The sequence below is a fragment of the Pleurodeles waltl genome, chromosome 2_2 (assembly GCF_031143425.1).
Source record: "Pleurodeles waltl isolate 20211129_DDA chromosome 2_2, aPleWal1.hap1.20221129, whole genome shotgun sequence".
Classification (NCBI taxonomy): domain Eukaryota; kingdom Metazoa; phylum Chordata; class Amphibia; order Caudata; family Salamandridae; genus Pleurodeles; species Pleurodeles waltl.
Window position 1 is genome coordinate 864,005,998 of NC_090439.1, and position 26,633 is coordinate 864,032,630.

The window sequence follows — 26,633 nt, forward strand, 5'->3', positions numbered from 1 at the left end:
TTGAAGGTAGACTGCTACTGGCTCTGTCTCCAGTTCGCCAGTGTTTATGTCGACAAACAAAGAGAAAGAGTGACAGAAAGAGGCAGAAAGGGAGCAGGAGCTGACATGAACATTTTTGCCATGGCTGCTTTTATTTCTCAGTACAGCCAAGAACATGTATCACCTTGCCAATGACAACATTGATGACATCATGAATATAAAATAATTAGTATATGTGTTGTCATTTACTGATACTCTCTTGTTATATTATCTCTTATTATCAATTAATGTCACTCCACATTTGGTCAAGCACTGGGCCCTCCTCCAGTGTGGTCATAACCAATTGTACAAAGTAGGTCAATTGTGGGTCAGGGCCTTCTACCTGGGTCTGGTTCACACTCTTAGTGGACTGTAACCACTGGACCAAAACCTTTGGTTGTATATTGCAGGGTTTGATTGCACAGCCTAGTCAAAGACCTAGCCTTTCACAAAGTCACCACCCAGACATGATCCACTGAGCACTGCGTGTGAAAATTCTCAGTGGCGGATAAATGCAGGACCTGGCCTTTGTCTGGCCCTTGTGTTGAGCCATTGTATCCACATAACCCAACGCACACAGCCTTCAGCCATGCAAAGAAAGCATTGAGTTCAGTGCCTGTTCTTTGGCTAGACCCTGTGCTCCACTAAAGTATAAACATACCCACTGTGTGTGGCTTTCAGCATGTGTTTAGTGCAGGGCTTGGCAGCCAACCAGTTCACCCGGTTGCCATGTGGACCCAGGTCACATACTCCCTGACCAAATACTGGGGCATATTTACTTATATTTCACACACTGCACAATGCTGAAGGGTGCCTGCCTTATGGGCAGGACTGGTTTTCGGCAGAATGGGATACCCTCCTGCACAAAAACAATCCAGAGGCATTTTCTTCTGTTTTGTGTGATCCAGAGACTAAGGTAAAGTAACAAACTCAATCAGTATTTTTTTAATAGAGCTATCCGAAACCTTGCAAACACTGGGAATGCCATTCATGCATAGTGATGCACAGAGATTACTCTGTATTGGTTTATGCTGATTAGGCTAGGGCTAAATTTTGTTTGCGCTGGCTTAATCTCATGTTATTTAGACTTGTTATGTGAAATGCCTCTTGTTATGAAATTATGTCACTCATGAAATTAAAATGTTGTTTGGGTAAAAATGCTACTGACGCACAGGTACAGTGAGAACAAACAGAATGCAAGCTACTGTTTCTGTCTCACACACAATTGTGTTTTTAGATGCAATAAGAGTCCTTGTGTAACAAATAGATGCAATAGCACATTTAGCGCAAAATGATATCATTTGGCTTAATTATTTAGGCAATTTGGATGATGTCTGGAAGCAAAATTATGCAAAGTCTACCCCAGCCTACCATTGACCCTCTTCAGCAGATAGAACATTGAAGTATGTGCAAGTTTGTATAAGGGCATATTTATTTCATGAAATCATTCAGTAAAGTGTTTTAGCTGATGAGGATATTGTCTTTACTGCTGACATGGACTGCTCCCAGTGTGAACTGGACATGATAGAAGAATGTGTTCTGAGTGCTCCACAGACACAGAGACTAGGTGTAGTTCGTGGCCATAGGCCACATCCTGTACTATGAGCTCCAGGATCATGCCCAGTAGTCACTTGTGGGCTTGAGATTTAGTTGGTGTTGCATTGAAAAAAGCCATGAAAGGAATGGGCAACATAAAGTGACCAAAGAGCACACCCTGCTAATCTAATCTCATGACCATTAACCATCTCTGAGAGCCATGCACTGCAACCAGAGCCTGCTATGCATGGTCGAAGGACATGCCGAGTGGGCTCTGTGGGCCAGAGAGACTGGGTGTAGGGGACTGAAAGCCATGTTCTGTGCCCACAAACTGCAGGCTTTGGAGGTAGGGACACTGGCAGCATGAGTTGGATATAGCCACACACCACATGCACAAAGTGCTGGTCAAGGCCAAAATGGCTGCTCGGTGTAACTTTGAGTCACGCCCTCCAACCAGAGCCACTGCCCACAGCTGAAGTCTGTGCTTGCTGGTACTGGAGGTAGGAAAGTGGAGTCAGTAGCAGTTAAAAGCTGATTGCTTTGACCTGTAGGCCACGGAGTTGGGAGAATTGATGCAGGAGTGGTCTTGATTGTATCTCATTAAATCGGGCCCAGTACAAAATAGGGATTTTTAGTTTCTACATTGTTTTATGCCGATATGAGTATTTTACGCCACACTATTTTGTGTTCTATTAACTCTAGAACCTTTCAGTATTTGATTCCTGCACTGTACCAGACCATTCAAGCTCCAGGTGAGTCTACACTGGATGTGGACTACTTTGACTCAGAGCCTGAACATTCATTCTTCCTGATGTTACCGAAGAAATTCATCTTTTATCACTGGAACACACAGTAGCAAATATTTCCATTTCCCAATATAGTTTAATACTAGTTAAAAAACAATGATTAAATGGTTTCTTGCCCCGGACATATTATGTCTGGAAAGCAAACCTCCCTTTGTAAATTACCCAATAAGTGACAAGTTGACTGTCATAACCAACCTTAGTGTAGACCGCAATTTGATACTCTGCTAAGGGGCCTGTACATGATGTTTAGTTGCACTTTCCTCCCTCTGTTTCACTGCACAGAGACATTAATGAGGTTTAATTCTGAACCTCCAATGTGCTAACTTTGCAACAGTGACACTAAACCTTTAGACCCTGTTTTTCTACAGTGTACCAGGCTGTTCTGAAAGAAATGTAATTATATGAAGTCATTATTACTCCTGGTCAGAAAATTAGCATAATCTAAAGGTTTACTTCATATAAATTATCCTAATAAAGCAATAGTGTAATCAAGCGAATCTTGAATATGTTATGCGTGATTACATTGACGGTTTTGACAAAACAAATAATCGTATTTAAAGAGATGTAAATGAATGTTGCTTCAGCCTTCTATATTTTATCGATAGCCACCTGCCTTTGGCGCACGCCAGGGTATGAGGCGCACAATTCTTTGATCATCTCTCACACTACCTCTGAATCCTTGGGGCGAGTAGTACTTGCCCTACACATCTGTGTGTGCATATTATAAGCATTTCTTGCTCTTCTTCGTTTCCCTTCTCTTTAGTTCTGACTGGAGGCAGTTTTAGACAGTTGTAGTTGCTGCCGGAGCTCGCCCACTTCAGCGATCGCTTGAGGAAAGTTGCATTCACATGTTCCTGTTTTACTGCATGAATGCTAGATCTGTTGAGTTTGCCAATGCTTCACTTCATCCACACTCCCATTTTACAGTATGCACTATTGCGTACATTAACCTTTTCCAACCAATAATCCCTCTTGATGCTTCATAATGGAAGAATATTCGAGAAAGAGAGGCGCGAGCGGAAGGGGATCTGCTTAATTCACATTTTCATAATATTTATTTGGTTTTAAGGATTTAGTCTTAAATGTCAGGGAAATTAATTTCAAAAAGTGCACCTTCTTTCTTCTCTTTTTTGATTTCGCTTCTCCAATAATATATATGTTGCAGAATAAAAGCGCCCCTTTAGTAATTGTCTTTTGCTAAAGCACGTGCATTTAAGACTCGCAGAGTGCTGACTGACCTTGTGCTCTGATATATACTTTCTGAAAGAAATTACTGAGTAGACCCGAAACTGCTCTGAATTTAAGCGTCTCCGTGCAAAACAGAGCGCACATATTGTTCAGACTCTGAACAGGCCCGCCTGTGGCCGGAGCAGGCTTGAACGGGCTGTGGTGTTTGGCTGGGATAGTGCCCCCAGGCACGCCCTCTCCTACAGCGTCCCGTTCCTATATTTAGCAGCGGCCCGGCTTGCACCACACACTGTAATCGATCCACTCGTTAGGCCTGTGGTTGTTGAGTGAAAGATGTGCCGAAAGTTCTGACATATGTTTTCCTGCTTATGATATAGGAGGAGGAGACATGAACAGACTGCTAGGTCTCTGCCTGTGTGCTGCCCTAAACCTAAACTTTGAGGTCCAAAAATACTTGGCAGATCCGTATTCGTTTCCCCATAAGTATTTACAATGCAATCCTATATAGTAATATTTTCGTGCCGTTACCAATGGGTTCAGGGTGCTGCCAAGGCCTAACAGATCTATAGGTGTAACAGAGTTTTATGTGTTTATCTTTGTACCTCTGTCTCGTAAACTCCCATGTCAAACAGGATTACTTTAGAAGCCATCATACAACTATCTTAGAAGTCATTTTCACAGAGACACGAGGAGACAGACAGATGTCAGCCCCCCCCCCTCACCCTCCACCCCCCCCCCCCTAAGGGACAGAGGGAGACTAGCGGAGAGGTCTTCAGGACAGAGGTGCCACGCGGCATAGGGGGGGAAACAGTTAGCTTTGGCCGTGTGAAAGGTATGCAGGTTCATGATAGAACAAGTGTCCATATATGTGACACCTTCAGCTGCTCTGGGCTTTTTTTTTCCTCCATCAGCGCAGCCAGTCCAATTTTTTATACAACAGTACTTTGCATATTGGGATTTCTGAATGCATACTACATGTCCCAGAATGCAAAGTGGCCCGGTCTGAAATGCAGAGGACTTGGTGACACAAGGGTGTGCATGTCTCTTGCACTGGATCCAAAACCACCATTCTGCCCAGCTACCACAGACATCTAGAAAGCCTTATGACCTGTTACATATGCACCTCCCCAGCCAACATTACGTCTCTACCTAGCTTGACGGACCCCAATCCAAACTTGCTGACACCCGCTCATGAGGTTGCCACTTTCCTAGAGACAAATACTGGCCATTTGTTCATGGCCGAGCCCCGAACATGATACAGAAATAACACTTTGTATAAAAGCGTCTGCGTTTGTTTTTAATACTCCTTTTTCTTACTTTGTTTACTTTTATTATCAGAGGGGTCATTAAGGTAGCTCTACAGCACGTATTTAAGTGATTTCTTCTTATGATTACGGTTTAAGGTATGTACTGATAAGGGGGAAATACTCAATTTAGGTTATCTTCCTAATTTTTGTAATATGTTAGTACTGACATGTTGTAGTCCTACCTCTCTAAAATAATGCTCATTCCAGTAAAGAAAAGGGCTATGTGGCAAACTAGCTATCCATCTGCCAACACAATAATTCCCTTACCTGTGTGTACAAGATTTTCAAAACTGAAAACCAAGACATGCTACAGACAGACGTAGGATTACAATATGTCAGTACTAGCATAGAGAAACACAAAGCATCTGGAGCATTGCTGTTGATTAAAATCTTACATCAACATACCCACTTCAGGTGCAACACATAAGGGCATTTTCATGGTAATCACAGAGTAGAAAAATAAAGGAAATGTTTGTGATGCACTTTAAGTGTATACTTTGTTGCTAACACATGGCAATGAGTTGACAAGTGAAGAGTGGTTTAAGGTTGTCATTCTGGTCCAAAGGGGACTGCTGAACCTGTCATGTTACCAGATATCCCATGCTTTGTGCGCACTAACAGTTGTTTTTAGGTTAAAGTGCACCAGACAGCGCTGCCTACTAAACTCTACTCTACTCAAATCGACCCCTCTCCACTTCACTACAGTGCACCTAATCTACCCCAACCCTCTCTACCACACTTCATTCCACTTGACTCAATCAACCCCACTTCTCTTTACTTCTCTTTACTTTACTCTACCACATGCTACCCAAATCTACCCCACTCAAGTCCAATCGAACCCACTGTACTCTAATCCACCCCACTCCACCCCCAAACTACCCTACCCCAATCTGCCCAGCTCAAATCTATCCCACCCTAACTCAATCTACCCCACTTTGATGTACCCACTCCAACCTACCCTACCTTAATCCTCCCAATCTACCCCACTCCATCCTATCCAAATTTACAACGCTCCATTCCAATCTACCCCACTCTACTCTACCACATGCTACCATATCTACCCCACTCCATCCAATCTAATCATCCCACTTGAATTTACTCTACTCCAAATTATCCTACTCTAGCCCAAACTACCCTGCTTCATTCTACCCATCCAATCTACCCCACTCCTATTTTACTCAAATCTACCCCTCTCCACTCCAATTCAATTTACCATACAATAATCCACTCCAATCTAACCCATTTCACCCTAATCAACTCCACTTCACTCCACTCTTAACAAATCTACCCCACCCCAGTATATCACACTCCACTCTCCACCAATCCAACCCTCTCCACTCATTCCTCTTGAGTGTACCCCACTCTATTCCAAACTCCCCTAATCTAATCCACCCAGTCTACCCCACTCCACCCTAATCTACCCCACTCCACTCTACTACACTCCACTCTTCCACCAGCCTCTCGCTCCACTCCAGTCTCAACCACAGTCTATCCAACTCCACTCCACCCCAATCTACTGCACTCCATTCCACCCTACCCAATCTACTGCACACCACTTAGTTCACTCTACCACACACTACCCAAATCTACCCCACTCCATCCAAACCAATCCACCCCACTCCAATTTACCCTACCCCACTTCACACCAAACTACCCTATTCCAATCTACCTCATCCAGTCCGCCCCACTCCACCTCACTCCACTCTTCCTGAATCTAAACCATTCCACTTCATTATACCCCACTCCAATCTACTCTACTCCACCCAAATCTACAGCAAGTCAACTAACTTCACTCCTATCTAATACTTTAATCTATCCCACTTACCCTGTTCCAATCTACCCCACTCCACGCTACCCCAGTGTACCCCATCCCACCCCACTGCATGCCACTAACATTTAGTCATGCTGAACAACAGCCACACTAGTGTATTTAAAGACTACAGCACATTTCCAAACTCAATAGCTCTTGCATAGGGGAGGCCTATTGGCCTTGCCAACGCTTTTTTTCCTCTAGGAAGTAACACTTTGCAGTCAGAAAAAAAAACATTGTTTACAAAGGTGCCTTAAAATGGGACTAGATTATACATGCCAACATGCCCAATTCAGGTGAGAGATTCTCACTCTTTCATCTTAAAATGTTGGTATGTAGGAGGGGCATAATCATGAGATAAGCTATGCTATGCCACAAGTCAGCTCAGTTGACACCACCTCTGACAGTGATGGGAGAAATGGCAGCATGCAGCTGGGCTAATAAAGGACTACCTGCTTTCCTACTATAAGAAAGTCAGAGGTGTGATCATGAGCAACATTTACTTGCATTGTTCATGATAACCCCAGCCACAGGTAGCCACACTTAGACACTTTAAATAGTCTTCTAGGCCCAGATGAAAAGAGAACCAGGAAATACAGTGGAAATGGCTGATCTTTAAATACTGTTATGGTCAAACCTTTTTGGCATATTTATGTCTTGGGCTGGTAATGTTGAGACCAGTCTGCAGATTTTTCTGCTGCTAATGCTGAGACCTGTCCCTGACAGCAAAATAACTGCCAGAGATATCTTCAAGAATGATAAGGATATGCAAATTAGGACATGAATAGTTGCCGACATTACAGCTGCATCCCTCAGTAATGCCTGAGATGTTTTCCTAATTATGTGTAGAGTATAAACTGTGTGTAGAATAGAAACTGGTGGCTTTGTACTTCCATGCCATAGACACAACACAGGCCCCGTACTCACACTCCTCGCACACCACAAGTCCTGAATTCTTATCCCTCAGCACACTGCACAGATCCTGGACTCCTATCCCTCATCAGACAATGCAGGTCGTTGACTGCCCCAGTTCCTTTCCAACCCCCATACTTCATACTCCAGAGCAGACCACACCTGCCCTGGACTTCAGCATCCTTTCCTTGATACACTGCTGCTGGACTTCCACCCCTGGCACAGGATTCCCACCCAGACTTACAGGTCCTGGACTCCGAACTCTGCAGTTCAGGGCATGGACTCACCCCAACATTCATGAACTAGACTCCAACCTTAATATTCATCACAGGCAATTAGCATAGACCCAACACAGAGCACAAGCTGTGGTCTCCTGCCCTACTGCATGCGTGGAATCTTTGGACTCCAATCTCTACCTGGAGGCCCTAAACGCCTACCCCATTATTCAACCACAGGCCTTGGACTCGCACCCAAGACAGGCCCTGGATTTGCACTTAAGCACACAGCAAAGGCCCTGAACATGCACTGTCTGGCATATAAAACAGTCCCTAGACTACTACTGCTGTACATATACAGGCCCTGTACTCCCAGAGCAGACACAAAACTCTGCCCTGAGCTCTTTCCCAGCACACCCACTGGTACACAACACATGTCCTGGCCTCCAATCTTCTGCTTCTGACAGACAATCACTGCCCTTGAAATATGGGTGTTGGGCTCCCACCCCTCTGAGGTTCAACACAGGCCCTGTCATATCTTGGCACACAAAACAGGTTTCGGGCTTCCATCCCTCGGCAAACACTAGCCCTTGTTTCACATCCAAGCAAACAACAGGGCCAGAATGAGTTACTTGCATGTAGTCACCTGATCTCTAATCCTTATCCTTATTACCTCCCTAGAGGCTTTCAAATAGATTCCCCTGACATCAGTAACCCACCTCCTTGCTGCTTAAATCCCTTGCAGCAGTTCACCTGCTCACGGTTTCCACCCTCTATAGCAAGACCCTTAAAGCTTCCCTCACCCTAAATTGTTCACTTACTCAACCATTCTCCATAAACTGCTCAACCAACTGACATTTTTCCACAAATGGAGCTTCCTGTGTCTCAGTCACTTGCCTACAAACAGCCATTTGCTTATAGCTTCTCTTGCACTCGAACGCTCACCTAAGGATACTCTGTCATTCATAATATCCATAATGTTCCAGTGTACACCCTTAGCCACAAACCCCCAACTTCTTCTACAGTTCATTTGTCACCTATCCCAGTTACAGGTCTTCTTATCTGCATATTCTCTCATACCTAAAGCTACTTATTTACAGCTTCAGTGCCCTTAATTGTCCAGCCACTTACATCATATCTCATCTAGTAAGTCATCACTCACAGCTTTCCTTCCTCAAGCTGATTTGCTTATAAACAGTCCGCCACTCATAGCGTACCCAATCCACTCACCTAAAGACAATCACTCACAACTTCCTCTGCCCTCAGTCACTGTCCTCCTTATGTTGAACAACCCACTCCGCACTTTTCCTTCAACTGTTCAATTATGGATGCTTAACCATTTTCTCCCAAATTTGATCATCCTCTATATTTGACCCAGAGCGACTCAAGCTCACAGCCTCCCCTACTCTCAACAATCACCTGCAAACACGTTGCCACTCACATGTTCCATCAGGCGATCATCTGTAGACACTCAGCCCCCTTGCCTTCAACTGTTCACCTCTTGCGACTTATTATTTCTTGGCACAGCATGTTCTTATGGATCCTCATAAACAAAACACTCACCTCCTATTAGACCTTCATCCATCCATGCCATTTATCATCTTTTAATTGTTCCACCATTTGAGTTTCCCTCCGTTGACCTTGCCCTCAACACTATACTTGACCTGGGATGAAGAATAGGCAACTGGCAAATATTGGTGACTTCTCCTCGTAGGACATAGATGAGAGGTTCAACATGGTTCTGCAAAACTTGAGAAAGGGGCAATGGTGGTGGTGTGCCTTGAAGACCTGGGATTGAGGTGATGAAATGGCTACCATCATGGGCGATCTCAAGAAAAAGGTTTGGAACCATGGTGTACACGTTCAGATCTATCCTAAAGTTTTTTTTTTTTTTTTTTTTTACATCATCAAGTAGTAATCCTCACTCATACTGAAGTTATTACAGTGTCATTTCAGATTATTACAGGCTCATTCTGAAGTTGTCATATAATCATCCTAAAGCAATCCGCAGGCTTCTTCAGGTTTGGGTAGAATCATCTTGAAGTAATCAGCACTTATCCTGCATTTGTGATGGTCATTCTGAAATATTCTGCGCTCATCTCAAAGTTTTGATATAATCATCAAGGAGCAGTCTTCACTCATCCTGAAGATGTCATAAAGTAATCTAAGAGTAATCCACACTCATTCTCAAATTGTCCTGGAATCATTTTGTTTTGATCTGCACTAATCCTCAAATTGTCCTGGAGTAATTTTGTAGTAATCCACATTCATCCTCAAAGTGTCCTGGAATCATTTCGTAGTATTCTGCACTAATCCTCAAATTGTCCTGGAATCATCTTGTAGTAATCTGCGCTCATCCTCAGGTTGTCAGCTGGTACTCCTGCAATTTAAACAGTCTTCACACACTTTCAAATTAAGTCATCAGGAACTCATCCTAGAGTAGTTTTTGTAATGACTCTACAGTCATCTCATTTAAATATTTCGCCCTTTACACATACTTCAGGATGGTTTCGGATGACTTCTCCAGATAGTTACAGGAATAGCTCAGCTGAAGTCATCAGATGACTTCAGAATGACTCTAGGATGATCTTCCTTTTTGACTTGGGCTGGCCAGTTTTCTGCTGCTTTTTGTTCGATAGTTCTACATTTTCGCAAAGGAGTGTGTATACGGTGTACTCATTGTCAAGCTGCCCTAAATCAGGGATCCTTTGGGGGACTTCTTCATAGCAAGGATTTTATGTTTCCTCATGAGGGGTTGGTGGGTGGGTTATTGGAGTGGATAAGGATGGGTTGGGTTTTGCACAGTTAGGGGGTCATAAAGTACCGCCGTCAGAATACCGCTGCGCGGTCAAAAGACCGCCGCGGTAATTCTGAGTTTCCCGCTGGGCGGGCGGGCGACCGCCAGAAGGCCGCCCGCCCGCCCAGCGGGAAACCCCCTTCCACGAGGATGCCGGCTCCGAATGGAGCCGGCGGAGTGGAAAGGGTGCGACGGGTGCAGTTGCACCCGTCGCGATTTTCCGTGTCTGCAATGCAGACACTGAAAATCTTGGTGGGGCCCTGTTAAGGGGCCCCTGCAGTGCCTATGCCATTGGCATGGACACTGCAGGGGCCCCCAGGGGCCCCACGACACCCGTTACCGCCAACCAGGTTCTGGCGGTCAAAACCACCAGAACCAGGCTGGCGGTAAGGGGGTCGGAATCCCCATGGCGGCGCTGCCTGCAGCGCCGCCATGGAGGATTCCTCAGGCCTGGGGAAAACCGGCGGGAAACCGCCGGTTTCCCTTTTCTGACCGCAGCTTTACCGCCGCGGACAGAATTGGCCTGTATGCACCGCCAGCCTGTTGGCGGTGCATCTGCGGTCCCCGGCCCTGGCGGTCCATGACCGCCAGGGTCGGAATGACCCCCTTAGTCTGGCGCTACTTTTCTGTGTCCGTCTGGCTTCTGCCTTCTATTAGTCTCTAGTCTGTCTTTACTCACAGTGGCCATCAGTAAGGGAGGGAGCATTTTTGCTAGAAAGAAAACAGGACAGAATCCAATCCCTATCAACAAAAAAAAACATATATCACTATATATACCAATATATTTAGTTTCTATGAAATAGAGTTTTTAGTTTTGGTAATAATTTGGGGCTGTTTGATGCATCTTAATGAAATTTTCCCCAAAAACGATGCTCACTTCAGCTGCTGTCTGGAAAGTATCAGGGTGATCCATCCAGCGGGCGCTGAGAAAATTAGGTTCCAACAATGCGTTTTCCCTATTCATTTTTCCATAGTGATTTTGAACAGCGATAGCGCCAAAACTACTGGACACAATTACACCAAATTTGGCAGAAAGGTAGCTCTTGGTCCAGAAAGAGGCCTTTTTTGTTATTTGGTGTAAATCCATTTAGTTGTTTTTGAGAAATTAACTAAAATCCAAATTTGTATATATATATATATAGGTACGTGAAGGCATCGTGAACCCTCGCGATCTCATGCTGAGATCTGATGGGCTGCCCACACTTCAACAAGGAAGTGTTGGCAGCCATCTTGGGACTCAGCTTCAGTCGAGTCTCAAAAAACTATGTAAAAAAAAAAAAAGAAAGAAAAAGGGCCCCGGTATAGTCACCCTCACCCCTTAGCTCTGGTGCTGGGTCATGCGAATCCAGCAAAAAATTTTAAAAAGCAAGCACAGACTTCCAAGCTTGCTTTAGCTGCAGGCCCCGGGTGGACCAGGTCCTGGGGGCATTTATATTTTGAATGCGGGGGGCTTCCAGTCTCCTTGAAGTCCCAGGGACTGCCACCTCCCCGGGGCTAATATTTGTGAAAATGCAGGGGGGCTGCTCGGGCCCCGCATAGCTGGAGACCACTACCTCCCCCGGGCACTTATTACAAATTAAATGCAGGGGGCTTCTTTGAATCTATGACGTTTTGCTCTGTGGACTGGGGATCTGTATTATTTTCCAAACTTGATTTTGATAGTGATTGAGGAGACTTAGGATTTCATCATTCGTCCTCCCCTTACTGTATGTGTTTTTTACCTCTTCGATTTGCTAAGAGATCCATGGTTGTTTGGTCCTTAAATGTAGTGTTCCAAGTTGAAATGGGAGTGCCACAAATAATTGTTGTGATGTCTAAAAATCACTTGGTGGCATGTCAACATTTGTGAGTTGATCTATGTGACTGAAAGTGGGTGTGATGTTTTTCTCAATAAAAGAAGATCTAATCTTTCTTGTGTCTCTGGTTATTCTTTTTACATGGGGGTTTGTTAAAGAATTTGTATCTTTCCAGTTTCTCTGCTACATAATCATGCAAGGTCATTTTTACTTCTAGAACAGATTCCCAGCTATTGCTAAATGTTAAATGCCAAAGATAGTGGAAACATTCCATCTCTGGCCTGTTAACTCGAGCAACAGAAAACATTTGTGACAATTGACCACTTATCATTTGTAAATGTCCTTAAAGCTGAGAGTGTCATGTAATTAACTTACTTACTAAACTTCTGCTTGCATCTAAATGCACAAACAACGACCGTCTTAACATACATTAGGATCGGTGCTGTATTCAGTATTATATAAGGTATAATAAAAGCCATAACACATATGTTAGTCACTTCTCTGTAAATAAGGGAGGATTAGTCTGTGTGTCTTCATTTAGTACAGGCAGCTACAGATCAATGCTGCCACTTGGTGTTTAACAGAAGATTGGCATAATTTATTTACTCTCCTGTAGTTGGCCAATCCACCAGCCAGTTTATCCGTTATAGTAATTGCAGTTTGAGATGTTTGCACCGCCAGCAGTTACCATAAGCTGTCCTTCCTTAGTTCTGTGTCAGCCAGTTATTCCTGATCCGGTCCTGAATTCTGGCAAGAGCGAGCTGCAGTGCAGCATCAGATGACTGTGTAGTTTCTAGCTGGAAAACAGCTTGTGTGTCATCAGCATGCGACATCTACTAGGTATCAACTAAGTATGTTTTCCTAAACAATCTTGATATGCAAATCGTAATTGACCATGCTAGATTTGAGGTTCGTGGAGGCCTGAGCCAACTCTCTGTCCATCATGATGATAAATAGAGCAAGCATGTCTCTGGCTTTGTAAGGTTTGTAGAAATGCATGACATCATTCTGCCTAGAGGAACTGAGTAACCCAAACATTTTAGAAGAACCTCTATGTATTTAGATGTTTGATACCTCCTGCACCAATGGCATTTAGAAGTTTCACTAAAAAGCTAAGAGTCAAATGCACTAAATAGTCAGTAGCGAATATCTAATGCGAATAATGGGCCAGGTACGCTAGGAGAGACTAATCACAATCCACTCTTATTCAATTAGTTGTTAATTATTTACTTAATGAAAAGAGAGTAAGTTGAGTTCTCACTCCCACTTGCAGGGAATTACTCTGACTTCTTACAACACCGACAGAATTTGAATTTGTGCTTCTGATGTTTTTAATCTTGGTGCTTCAGGGCGTTATGGTGCAGGAAGACTGCATTTGATTAAATTATGAGAAGGCCACTTTTGTCCACTTTGTCTGGAAATATAGGCTGATGAGAAAGTTGTAAAAAATTGGGTCACTGAAATGGAGTCAGAGGTGAGAACCTATGGTGAGACCTGAACACCGGAGTGTTGTTTGATAAAGGAGTGTCTATGGGGGAAAGGAGAGCAATAAATGATTGAGTTGACTATTCATGCTTTTACCCTGACAAATAGACCAGCCATGTCTCGTAAATATCTTGAAGGCTCCGCTTATAAATTATGATCAGGAAAATGTAGGCCTGAGTGGAGCTGAGCATTATAACGAAAATTTATTTGCGGCAAGGGGGAGACAATGCTACTATAAACTGGAAGGTCTTATTGAGCTGTTCTACCCCTCAGACACCAGACCTAAGCAGTGTAGCTGGTAAATATCAGAAACCCCTGGAGTAGGGAACTTATAAACGTGTAATACCTCCTTTTGGCAAAGCCCTAAAATGGAGAAAGTCGGCCTGAAAAAGCATAGGCTGACAAAACTCCGTTTTATCAAGAAGTGAAAATGATTAAATACCTTTACCACGAAAATATGTTGCTTTGTGGAAAAAGTAAACAGCATGCGAAAGAGGTAAGATGGGAAAAGGAGGGTGTATACAGGATGGGAAGCGTAGAAGGGGAGTAAGCAGGTTATAAAAAAGGAAATAAAGTGGTAGTGGTAATAAAGGGACTGTAAAAAAAAGCTGGTGAGGGAGTAAGGGGTTTGCAGTAAATTCATAAATACAAGGTAGTCAATCAGCCGATAGACTAAGAGATTTGTAAAAAATAGTAATGAAGGGGGAGGAGGAAGTGAGTAAATTAGAAAAGGGAGTAAGGGGCTTCTAAAAAAGGGAGTAAAGCAAGAGAGGAATTACGAAGCTTGTTAAAAACGGGAATAAACTGAGAGAGGGAGTAAGGGGGTTGAAAAAACAATGGGAGTAAATCAGGAAGAGAGCAAAAGGTTTAAAAAGTAAATGGAGTAAAGTGGGAGTTGGAAAAAGGTGTATGTAAAAAGAATTGACTCAAGGCTGGAGTGGAGTAAGTACTTAGATAAAGGAGTAGAGGAGTAGTGGGAGTAAGGGGTTGCTAAAAGATGGAAGTAAAACAGGAGGGGAAGTGATGTGTTTGATTAAAAGAAATGAAGTTGGATTACGTTGCTTATACAACAAGAGAGTAAACGTGGAGGGGAGTCGGGCTTTGAAAAAAGGGCATAAAATGGATTAAAGGGGTTGTAAAAATGGGAGTAATGAGGGAGGGGAGTATGGCACTATATATTAAAGGGAGTGTATTAGGAGGAGGAGTACAGGGTTTGTAAAAACACAGGATAAGTGTGAGAGAGAATAAAGACTTTGATAAAAAAAAATAGGTATGGATGGCAGGGAAGAGGGTCTTTAAAAAAAAAAAGAAAGGATGGATAGAAGGGGGCAACACCCTTAAACACAAAACGAAAATTAATCAGGACGAAAAGAAAATGTCTTCAAGAATGGCAATCGACAGGTTGGTTTAATCAACTGGTTGAAGGTCATTCTAAAATTTCTAAAAGAAAACTTCCTCAAGGGATGGTTTGCTGTGTTGGATTTTGGTCAAGATCACATACAACCATGTAAATGGTTGCTTGTTGATCACCGTTTATGAACTGGGCCAGCAGGGAAATTGTGGCTTGAAAGTAATATGTAGATTAAGGACAATTGAATTTGTAGTAGGTGGCAGGTTTCCAGAATTGGGTAAAATGGGGACACTGAGAAGCTGGAAATTGGAATTTGTGCCAGTTTCGTTTAATGTTAAGTATTTAAACCTTAATGAAGATGTGTAAATGAAAAAAACGCGAACCTAAATGAAACAGTCAATTGTATTATTTTTCAGGAATTACAGCTGAAGCCATGCTGGTGACTTCTTTTGAAGAGCTTCATGCTAGAGCTGCAGAAGCCAAAGGCAAGATTGTCGTCTACAACCAGCCTTACATCAGCTATGGGGAAAGTGTGAAGTACAGGGCGTTCGGTGCTGTAGAAGCTGCTAAAGTTGGAGCTGTGGCTTCTCTTATAAAATCGATAGCGCCCTTCTCCATTTATAGGTGAGTCAATATTCCTCTTGAGTATCCCTATATGTCCTTCCATCCTGCATAGTGTATTCCTTCTTGAGTGAAGTAAAGTTACCAATACCAGGGGAGTGCAAAGTTCAGGAGTGCTGGATCCACACCAGATGTTCAGGATTACCACTGGCTATATACATTAGTTCCATTTAGATTAATTGCATATAAATGTCTTTTCTATCCCCTTTGGCCCGACACTCACCACATTGGCCTATGCACTGTAACTTGATTACTGTCATCACATATAAGATGGGCCACCAAGTCTAGTACATCCCAACTAAGTTGTTAGTCTGGCCCAACAGTCCCCAAGCGTTGCATTATTTTAAATCATTTCTGGGCATTTCATTTAACTTGTTCTATGAAAAGTTTGAGCTACATTAGGATGTAGAGTGTGGCTGGAATACTCAGGTTTTCCACTACAAATGGTTGGAGAGTACAGAACGATATGAACATACAGATCTCTGTCACCCTCTTTACAATGTTGTATGAGTGTCGCACATCACATTTGTTCCAATGTGTTATTCACAAGTTTTACACAAAAAAAGACAAAACAAGAGGGAAAAAAGAGAAGACTTCCTTCGGATGGGACGAGGCACAAAACAAAGGGACAAAACAAGGGGGAAGGAAATGTCGTGAAGAAAAGAGAAATGAGTAAGGGTAGGCACCAGAAGCACAGATAAAGATTCTATTGAATCCATTGATCCTGGTCTGTACTATCCTGACTCCAGGGCCAGGGAGGTATCTGGGAAGGCTGACCGGGTCAGTCTAAGAGCAGTGTCTGTCCAGTTGTGCTCGCTTTTCTCTGGCAATGGTAGAAGTCTGGCCTTTGCTCTTGTTAAATTTGAGTCCTGGTGAGAGAACATAAGCTGATGTAAATTCAGAGTTTTCCTGAAATTGCAGGAGTAAAATCTTGTAATGGTTATAGTTTCCTAATTCACTGTTTAGCAGACACAGGGTCAAGAAAAAAGGCACACTTCAGCATGACATACATAGGTCCCTACTTCTTCAGGAGTAAGGAGCCCTTACATTGGCTCCTGGGAAGAACTGAGCTGGGCAGCATAAAGGGTCACCATTGACTAATGTTATTAAGAGTTGGGTGCCGGGTTTCGATACCTGCCATGCTGCACTCATTTCTGGTGTTGTGGCAGATGGTACAAAGCGATGCTGGTTTAATACTTTAATAATGCATGTGACCCATTCTCAGTATTTAGGAGGCAATGCTTGTATACTTTTCTAAGGAGTAACAAACACTTTTTCGCCTTCAGTGTAAAGAGAAGCTTAAGGTCGCTCAGAGGTTTGTGCCCCTTCGACTGAGATCTGTGGTAGACCAGGCAGACAACAATTCACTTACCCATCAATCCATATACCCTTTCAACCTTCTGATGTTGATATCGCAGGTAACACTGAGTCCTAGTAATAGTCACCTGTTATTTACAATTATTCGAGGTTGAACGTTTGTGGAATGAAACTTTATTAACAGTTTCTTCATAGTACTATTTCTACTGACAACACTCCTACAAAGTGGCATCACTGGGATAGTTCTGCAACGTAATATTAATGTTACTGCAGAGAAGCCAGACAGTGAAAGAACATTGTTTACCACAGGACGAGTGAACCTGAGGCATGTTCTGCAATATGATATTAACGCATAAATGAGTGGTAGTATTGCACAACAGTGCAGTAATTTGTGATTATGTGTAGAACAACTGCACATATGAGCATTAACGCTCCACATGCACTGAATTACAAAATAGCGTGCAGTTAAACCGCACAGTTATGAAACACGCGCCAAAAGTCCAAGAGTGAATGGAGAGTTTAGAAGTCACCCAGAGCGCACACTTGCACCCAGCTCATCCCTTCTACCGTTCCACAACTAAACCGAATTATTGCTGTAGAGTAGGAGACTGTTGTGATGAGGCATACTAGTTTGGGTTCATAGTTGAAATTCGTCTTTATTGCACGCAAGGTTCAGCATCGGTCCCTCTTGCCGGTTTCTTGTAACTGCTGCACTCGTCCGACCCATCTCCATAGCAACAGAACTTTAGAACCGTCAAGAGCTCGCTCGTGGTAATGACAACAACCTATATTACAACATATCTTCCCCTTTTCATTACCCAAAAGAACATGCATCATTAAATATTAAACATAAGCATTTGTAAAGATTAACAGATCAAAAATGCAATATGAAAATAAACAAAACATGAAGTGTTTGTGTAGATCACTATGTCAAACAATGCACAGATCATGAATGTAATTCCAAATGGTCTCCACTACTTTTCGTAATCACTCAAATATGCTAGTGCTTTCTTAATCCTTTGTGGTCTCTCCTTCATTACCCCTTGCTTGAATTCACCACTACCTATACTTCCATGATCAGTAAAGGCAGGCACATCACTTGTTCGTCTAGTGTTTTGTGCAACATTTGGACCTAAGGATATTCTTCCCGGCTCATCGAACATAAATCCACTGCATTCATCACTACTTACGTCTTCTGTAATATTATTCCTCATGGAATCAAACTTAGCCACTCTCCTGAGATTCCATCTTTCACCATTATTCAATATTATATACCAAGGATGAACTTCTTTGACCTGAAATGGTCCTTTGAATTTATTAACACCTCTCACAATTCTTCCTGATTTTACTTTCACCCAATCACCAGCTTTAATTCTGTTCTTACCTCTTTCACTATCTGTCGAAGCCCTTTTTTCCCACCATCAGAAAAGACAGAACTCCCACATGTATTCTCTCCTCTAGATGCTACCCCACCAGCATTAACTAGTTCTCTCAAGAAAAACTGAGTCAATTTAGAATTTGGTCTTCTGCCCCTCATCATGAACTTTTGACAGTGGTGCGATATACCCACACAACATCCGCAACCATGCTTTCCACACTCATTCCGCTAGCCAACGCTTGTTGTGTGGCACCCTTAACCATCCTGTTGGCTCTTTCCACCATTCCATTCGCCGTTAGGATTATAAGGTGCCGTCCTTGAATGTTTAACACCACACGAGGAAAGAAACTCTTTCATTTCATATGAGGTAAGTTGAGTACCATTATCCATCACCAAACACACAGGAAATCCTTCTTCCTTAAATATTTCAAGCAAGACTCTCACTGTAGATGATGTGGTTATTTCTGACATAAATTTCACTATTAGCCACTTTGAATGAACATTCATCAACACAAATGCAAATTTTGACATGTGACTAACTCCACATAAAGGACCAATGAAGTCTCCACACACCGTATACCATACTTGTCCAGGATCCTCTATATGACATATTAGGGATTGTTTGCCTACTCTCAGTCTCTTTTCACTACGTACACACACATCACATCTCTCCACCCAGAGACATCTACAACATCATCATCCATTCCTGGCCACCAGAAATTTTCTCTGAGTCTCCTCTTAGTCAATGTTTGCCCTAAATGGCCCTCATTAGCAATATTGAAAATGTTCTTCCTAACACTTAAAGGAGGAACACATTTTTCACCTCGTACCACAATATTATCACCCACACATGACAGTTCATCCAATACCTTACTATACGTCCATAGACTTTTAGGCAAAGTGCTCTCTCTTCGTCTACCACTTACTATCATCCTGATTACTTCTCTAATTACATTGTCACATAACATGGCTTGGCACCATTCTTCTTTACTCAATGCTCCTGATGACCATTGCACCACAACTCCAACACTTGTGACTACATCCTCACAGTCTTTAATATTATTAGACCCATCATCCAACAACTTCCAATCTTGCGATAGACGTGAAAGACAGTCAGCTTGCACATTTCTCCATCCCGGTATATATTCTACTGTATAGTTGTACTCCTGAGACCTTGCTGCAAGTCTAACTAGTCTGGAGGAACCTTTCTCAGCTCCCCCAGAGTCAACACCTTTACAAGAGGTTTGTGATCAGTCCGCAATCTGAATTGTTTTCCCCATATGTACATTTTGAAATGTTCCATGTTCCATGCTCCATATCGCCGCGAAAGCCTCTTTCTCTATTACAGAGTAGTTGCGTTCCGTTGGTGTCAAAGAACGTGACGCAAATGCAATTGTTCTTTCTTTTGATCCATGCACTTGTGACAAAACAGCACCTATGCCTGTGGCACTGGCGTCTACCGTAACAATTGATTCCTTTTTTTTCATCAAAGGGTACTAGGATGCCAGCTTCACATATTTCTTTCTTGATCAGCTCAAAACACTGTGTCTGTGCTGCACCCCACTCAAAGATTACTCCTTTTCTCAATAAATGTTTAAGTACTTCTGTTTTGGACGCAAAACTTTCCACAAATTTGGAGTAGTACTCCACTAATCCCAAAAGCGATTTCAACTGGTCTTTATTTACAGGATTTGGTGCCAATTTGATAGCTCTCAATAGGTCTCTCTTTGGCTTCAATCCATCCTGTGACAATGTATGACCTAGATATTCTACTTCCCCAGCCATAAATATGCACTTCTCTTCCCTCAAGGTTAAACCTGACTTTAAAACTTTATCTAGAACCAGATTCAGTGTCAAATTGTGATTCTCAACAGTGTCTCCAAAAATTAATATATCATCCTGAAAGTATATAACGTTCGGAATTCCTTTAAGTAAGTAACTCATTACCCTTTGAAAGACACTTTCAGCCGAACACAAAAGGTAAACATGCCTTTCATTGTAATGAATGTAGTCAAAACATTCGATTCAGGATGTAATTTTTCTTGATGATACGCATGTTTTAAGTCATGTTTTGAAAAAAACTTCCCCCTTCAACATCAAAACAAGCTCATTGATATTTGGTAGTGGAAAGTTGTCCATTACAAAATTCTGAGTCAAGCTTCTCAAATTGACACAAAATCGTAGTTTTCCATCAGCTTTCCTAGTTATTACAGTTCGAGATACCCAAATTGATGCCTCCACTGGTTCAATGATACCACTGTTCAGCATTTCATCAATTAACTCTTTAACTTGCCCTCTAGCCAATATAGATACTCTCCTCACCTTATGTTGTACTGGAATTGCACAATCTTTGATGACACCAACCTATATTACAACAGAGACATTGTAGGGACTGGGTTCTGCATTTACTCCCCAGGCATGCAGAAGGATGCCTTGCATCTGTTGTCTCACCACCTCTACCCAGATCTAACTAAAGATATGGCAGAGATAAAATAAGAGAGAAAAAATAAATTCTTAGGCCCAGAACTCCAAATTCTTGGTTGATGAAGTTGGCTAACTTTCTCCTCACCGTGGATTTTAAATGTAACCTGTATAAAACAGATGTATGATATGAATAGCATGAGCAAAAGGGTGAACTTTGGTGTATTCTTCAAGGTAGTAAACCGGCACAATGGTCTGAAGCCTAGGGCTTGCACTGGTCGGTAGAACTGCTGCACATCGACGTAAATATATGCTTACAATATAATACTTCCAGAAAATTTTCGCACTGCATTTTTTGGGTGAAACATGGATTTTGATTATACTTTCCTTATTTTATAGTTGTTTCTGGTCATTAATGATTTTTGGATCTGCTGCAATTAGAAAGTAATCATTCTCCCCAGGTGTTTCAGTGATTTGCAGTGATGATAGAAGATGACGCTAAATATTGGAAAAATACTAAATAATTTGTAATCTCATAATTTTTGTGTTAAACTTCCGCATAGGAGACAATTTTATGGCTGATAAAAATAGATTTGTGCACTGGTTCAGACAGAGTAAGATATATGTCTTTGCGTCAAAGTTGGTCTCTCCAGTTTAATTTAGCATTGTTCCCCGAATTTGAATGTTCTTTGCAATTGTCCATCTATGATCAAACAATCCAAAGAATAGTTTAAACCTGCTCTGAGAAGGAAAAAAAGCCAAAAATTAGCCATACATTTTGTAGCCATCTACATCATTTAAGCCCATTTAAGTCTTCCAATATGGGGAGTCTTCTTCTGCCTTTGAGGATTGGTAGCTTTAAGAACGTATATTAATAGGGGAGACTAAAAATACCGGCAGGAAGGTAAGATGTTTGAAATTTTGGAAATATATAAATCTGATTGGACCAAATATTTTTGGAAGATCATTAATTATTTATACACACTAATGATAGGTCCTGGGTCTAAGTGAATTCTGATCTAGAGATTCCCTTTCCCAGAATTTATTTCCCATCTAATGATACTAGTATGCTAATCAATTTCATAAATGTGCCACCATCTTCTACAGCAGCTCCTATCAGAGTCCTCGTTTCTCTTTTAAACCTGATCTGTTGCTCTGGTCTTCAATACGAATACCTTTTTACAGGTCTACTTGTTCCAAATAACCAATCCTCAGCTCTTAGCCTACCTCTGTTTTGGTTCTAGTGTTCAAGAAAAGCAACCCTCATCTCCCGAACCACAATTGATTAATGTCCCTCTTGGACAGTCATGCTAAAATATATGACAAGATTAATTCAGGTGAACTGCAAGCTTAGCCTGACGCAAAGGCCACCCTTCTAGTATATGAAACAGGGTTACGATGAAATATGGAAACGACAGACAATGCGTTTGCATTATTGTTAATAACCAGAGAGCAATCAATAACAACACTCATCGCTCACCATATGACATTTTAATAGGCTTCTACCCAGCTGCTAATGGGACAAACCACACTTTGCTTTGGAAGATGGTTTCTCACGCTGTATTTCATGTACTCCACCAATGGGTACAGCTTTAATATATTGCAGTCCCTGGGTCACAGTTATGATGTGATTTGGGACCCAGTTTTGTAGACAAATTTATACAAACAAGGGGGTGAAACGGGGCTGTGTGTTGGCCACTTTGGATATATTTAGTATGCTTCCATTAAACAATTAGTTAAAAGTAGTCCATAGCCCTATTTTTAAAGTAAATATTGATTTATCTCCAAGAGAATAATTTCAACTTTTCCACCCATATTGTTTACACCTATTTTGAACTTAAACCACAAAGTTCCCCTGTTGCTCTCGAGTAGAAACCTAAGAGATTGTTATCCCCATTTTCACTTCCTCCTTCTAGCCAAGTAATCACCTAGGCCATGGGTAAACTCTTTTTTTTCTGGGGTGGCTGAAGGTTGCAATACCTTCACACAAAATGATGGGTCACTTCTGCAGAATATGAAGAAGGGCCTATGAGTCTCTCATATTGCACACATATTCGTTGGTTTGTAGCAGAATAGGGGCCCTAAAGAGTTATAGGCCCTATGCAGCAGGGTCTTCTGTTATGCGTCTCGTAGGTTGTGTTGGTGTAAGACTGAGTTTATGGCCCATCTTCTATGCATATGGTCTAGCGTAAGTCAGGAGTGGAATCCTTTACTGATGACGTTAATTACTGGTCAACTACCACTCGCCCTAAAGCTTTGACACAAGAGGAAATGTATTCTGGACTCTCAAGTATATCACAGATAGTTTACATGGATTTATTCCAAATATTGTCTCCACATTGTAAGAGTTCAATTATCAACCGTAGAATGATGTCAATGTTTACTTCAAAGCAAAATTCTATCCCCTCCCTATGAGACTATGTCTCGTGTTGACATTTGTTTTTTACCAATGCATCAGAATACATGAGTTCTCCGACCAAACTTCCAAACTACTGATATTGCACGTTTTAAAGGCGGGCTTTAATTCTTTCCTTGGTCGGGTCCCTTGCTTATGTGGCGGTAACCAACGAGTGTGTACCTCAGAACAAAAAAAAAAGGTTTGCCTGTACTGCTCTTTTTGAACTAAGTTCAGACTGAATAGCATATAGTGCCCCCTCCTCCTTGCATCACTCCTTCCCAGGTTTAAACGAGTTTGAGTGTTAGTTTAAATCCCATAGGGCTAGATGTATCAAGCACCTGGATTGCATTTCTTACATAGCGAATTTTAAGAAATTGTTATTTTAGAAATGCAAAATGGGATGTATGAAAAGTGCGAGTCGGTATTAGCAATTTCTTAAAATTCGAAATTGCAATTTGCAAGTTGCAAATACCAAATCGTAAAAAATAGCAAATCGGTATTTGCAAATCGCAAATTGCGAAAATGGCAAACCAGAACAGCCTGATGACATCACATCCAGGAAGTGAGTCAGCCCATTCTGTTCCCAGGAGCCCCACCCAGAGGAGCAGGTAGAGAGACACAGCCCAGCACCAAGGAGGCAGCCTTGACATCCAGCCAGGACCAAACAGGAACATGGCTACTGATAGGAATGGGAAGGAGAAAGGTGACAGGAAGCGCAAGCTCAAAATTAGTGAGCAGGAATTGGAGGTGCTCACTGAGGAGGTGGTAGGAACCACGACAAACTTTTTGGGAAGAACTCACTACAGGTACCTGAAAGTGAGAAGAGGAAGTTTTGGTCAGACATCCAGACCAAAATATGCGCAGCGGGTGTTGCGCAGTGCTGTGTTGAGGAGATACGCAAGCGATGGTACGACTTGCTTTCACATGCCAAAGAGAGGGTAGCCAGCAGGCTAAAGGAGGCAAGAAGCACCGGAGGAGGACCACCCACCCAAACACTGTCCACACCAATGGAAGACATGGTGGAGTCGACGCTGCTTCCTGAAGCTGTCAGTGGTGTCACTGACATTGACACCTCAGGCACACCCAGCACCAGCAAAGGTAAGGGCAGTAATGATGTGTCTCCCCATATGTGCATGTACACATGCCCCCTAGAAAATAGCTATTGGCACTATGCAGTGTGATAAGTAGTCCATGCCACATCTTACATACAACACAACAATGCCTTATGGGAGTGGTAGTCCACACCCCTAAAGTGCAAATACCACATAAATATCAAAATAGTGTTGAACCAAATAGAGAAGCAACACAAAAGACTCTTAGTGATACTATGCCAGTGTACATTTAATACTATTATGCAACTATTTGAGTATTAATCTAAAATGACATGCTGCACATTGTTGTCGCAGATGTTCCGGGCCCTGACGCAGCAGAAGCTGGAAATGTTAGGGATAGCGAAACTCAGCCACAGTCAGACTCAAACACCAGTGAGTCCTTCATACATGCACCAATAAGTCACAGGCCAAGAGTGCTACCTCTCCCTGAGTATATCCTGGACTCTGATGAATTGCCAGATGAAGTACCCACACCACCCCTAGAGGCTGGAAGCACTGACAGACAGCAGTCCCTGTCACAGCGTCAGTCCACTCACCTCAGGAGGCATTGCGAAGCAGGCAGACAGTGCACAGAGGAAAGTGAGGGCCCATCACTGGCGGCCTTGCGGCTTCCATGCTGAAAGTGCAGCACCTGCAATGTGAACACATGAGGTCAATGCACAGGCAGTTGGTGTCAATCACTCATAACATGGGTGCAATGGACAGGCAGTTTGAGTCTCACAATGACAACATGGGATCAATGCACAAGCAGATGGATGCACTCAATTAAAATATGGGATCAATGCACAAGCAGTTCGAGTCTCTCAATGAAAACATGGGATCAATGCACAAGCAGTTCAAGTCTCTTAATGAAAACGTGCAAGCTGCATGAGGGACAGCAAACAGCAGCAGAAAACGCAAAGGAGATGACAAACGCCATTAGGAAACTCTGCACTGTGATGCACAGCAGCATGCCAGCCACCGTAGGCACCATCACCAATTGATGGGCAGGTTGGATGGGTTCTGCAGATCTGTCAATAGGCTCACTACCACAATTGCCTTGATATCACGGCATGCTGTGGGCATACAAGTGGAGATGGCACATTGCAGTCGGGGCGTTGCACAAGGATTAGTGCAAATAACCAATGTTTTGGAGACAATACAGACAGCACGGAGTGCTACAAACAGCGAACTGGGTAGTGGGGATAGTGAGGAGCTCTCTAGCCTCAGCAGTCTCACAGCCCCTGTGATGGATCCTAGACGTTGCAGTACCAGACACAGTACTGTCTTTGAACCCGCTACAAGAGGTGCCACCGAGGCCACTGAGCACTCAAGTGGAGTGTGTGGACATAAGAAGTAATGTTGAGGGCTACAGAGGACTAGCTTAACATGTAGCAAAGCAGTTATACTACGATACTAATAGTGTGACACTGTTACTCGCACCTGTTTGTGTATAGTGTATAGCTATGTCCTAATCACACATATATTACCTGAAGTCAAGGCAATAAAGATGCTACCTACAGCAATACATATAATAGACCTAGTATTGTCATTACTTACATCAGAAATGGTTGTGCATGATGTCAGCACGTCTTTGTCTTCCCTCTGCTGCACTGCTTCTGTCTACTGGGTGAAGGGGTGGCAAGGGATCACCATCCTCATCTGAGTCCGGCTCGGCGGGTTCCACAGGTATGCCCCTCGTTGTAGCAATGTTGTGCAACATAGCACATGTAGCCATGATTTTGCATGTTGTTTCAGCGCTGTATTGTAGTGCACCACCACTCTTGGGTATGCATCTGAAGTGGCTCTTCAGCAGGCCAGAGGTCCTCTCCACAACGCTGCAGGTTGTCTGGTGAGCAACATTATTTCCTCCTTTTGGCTGGCGTTGCAGGACTCAGATAGGGCGTCAGTATGAATGACCACACGGCGTAGGCACTGTCTCCTGGAATGACAGGAGAGTAAAATGAGTAATTGTTCTCCGTGACATCACAATTACATAAATGTGACATTGTCAACTATTACATTACCCAGTATGTATCCTTTGCTAAACTCCCCAGCAAGTAGTCTTGTGTAATTTCCACTGTGCCGAAAGATGTAGGAGTCATGTGTGCTACCTGGGTATCTGGCCACAAGATTGGTTATAATGTTGGAGGCATTGCTAATTACTTTTATGTTCATGGAATGTG

At 42.7% G+C, this 26,633-nt stretch overlaps 1 protein-coding gene across 2 annotated transcripts in view; it reads left to right on the top strand.

Annotated features, from left to right (window-relative positions):
- The window catches only part of CPQ (carboxypeptidase Q), a 1,788,882-nt gene that overhangs the window by 419,270 nt on the left and 1,342,979 nt on the right, over window positions 1–26,633 (top strand). For both annotated transcript variants that reach the window (XM_069220517.1, XM_069220518.1), the window contains exon 3: window positions 15,638–15,845. In XM_069220517.1, the coding sequence (XP_069076618.1) occupies window positions 15,638–15,845 (208 nt within the window). The remainder of the gene's footprint in view (window positions 1–15,637; window positions 15,846–26,633) is intronic.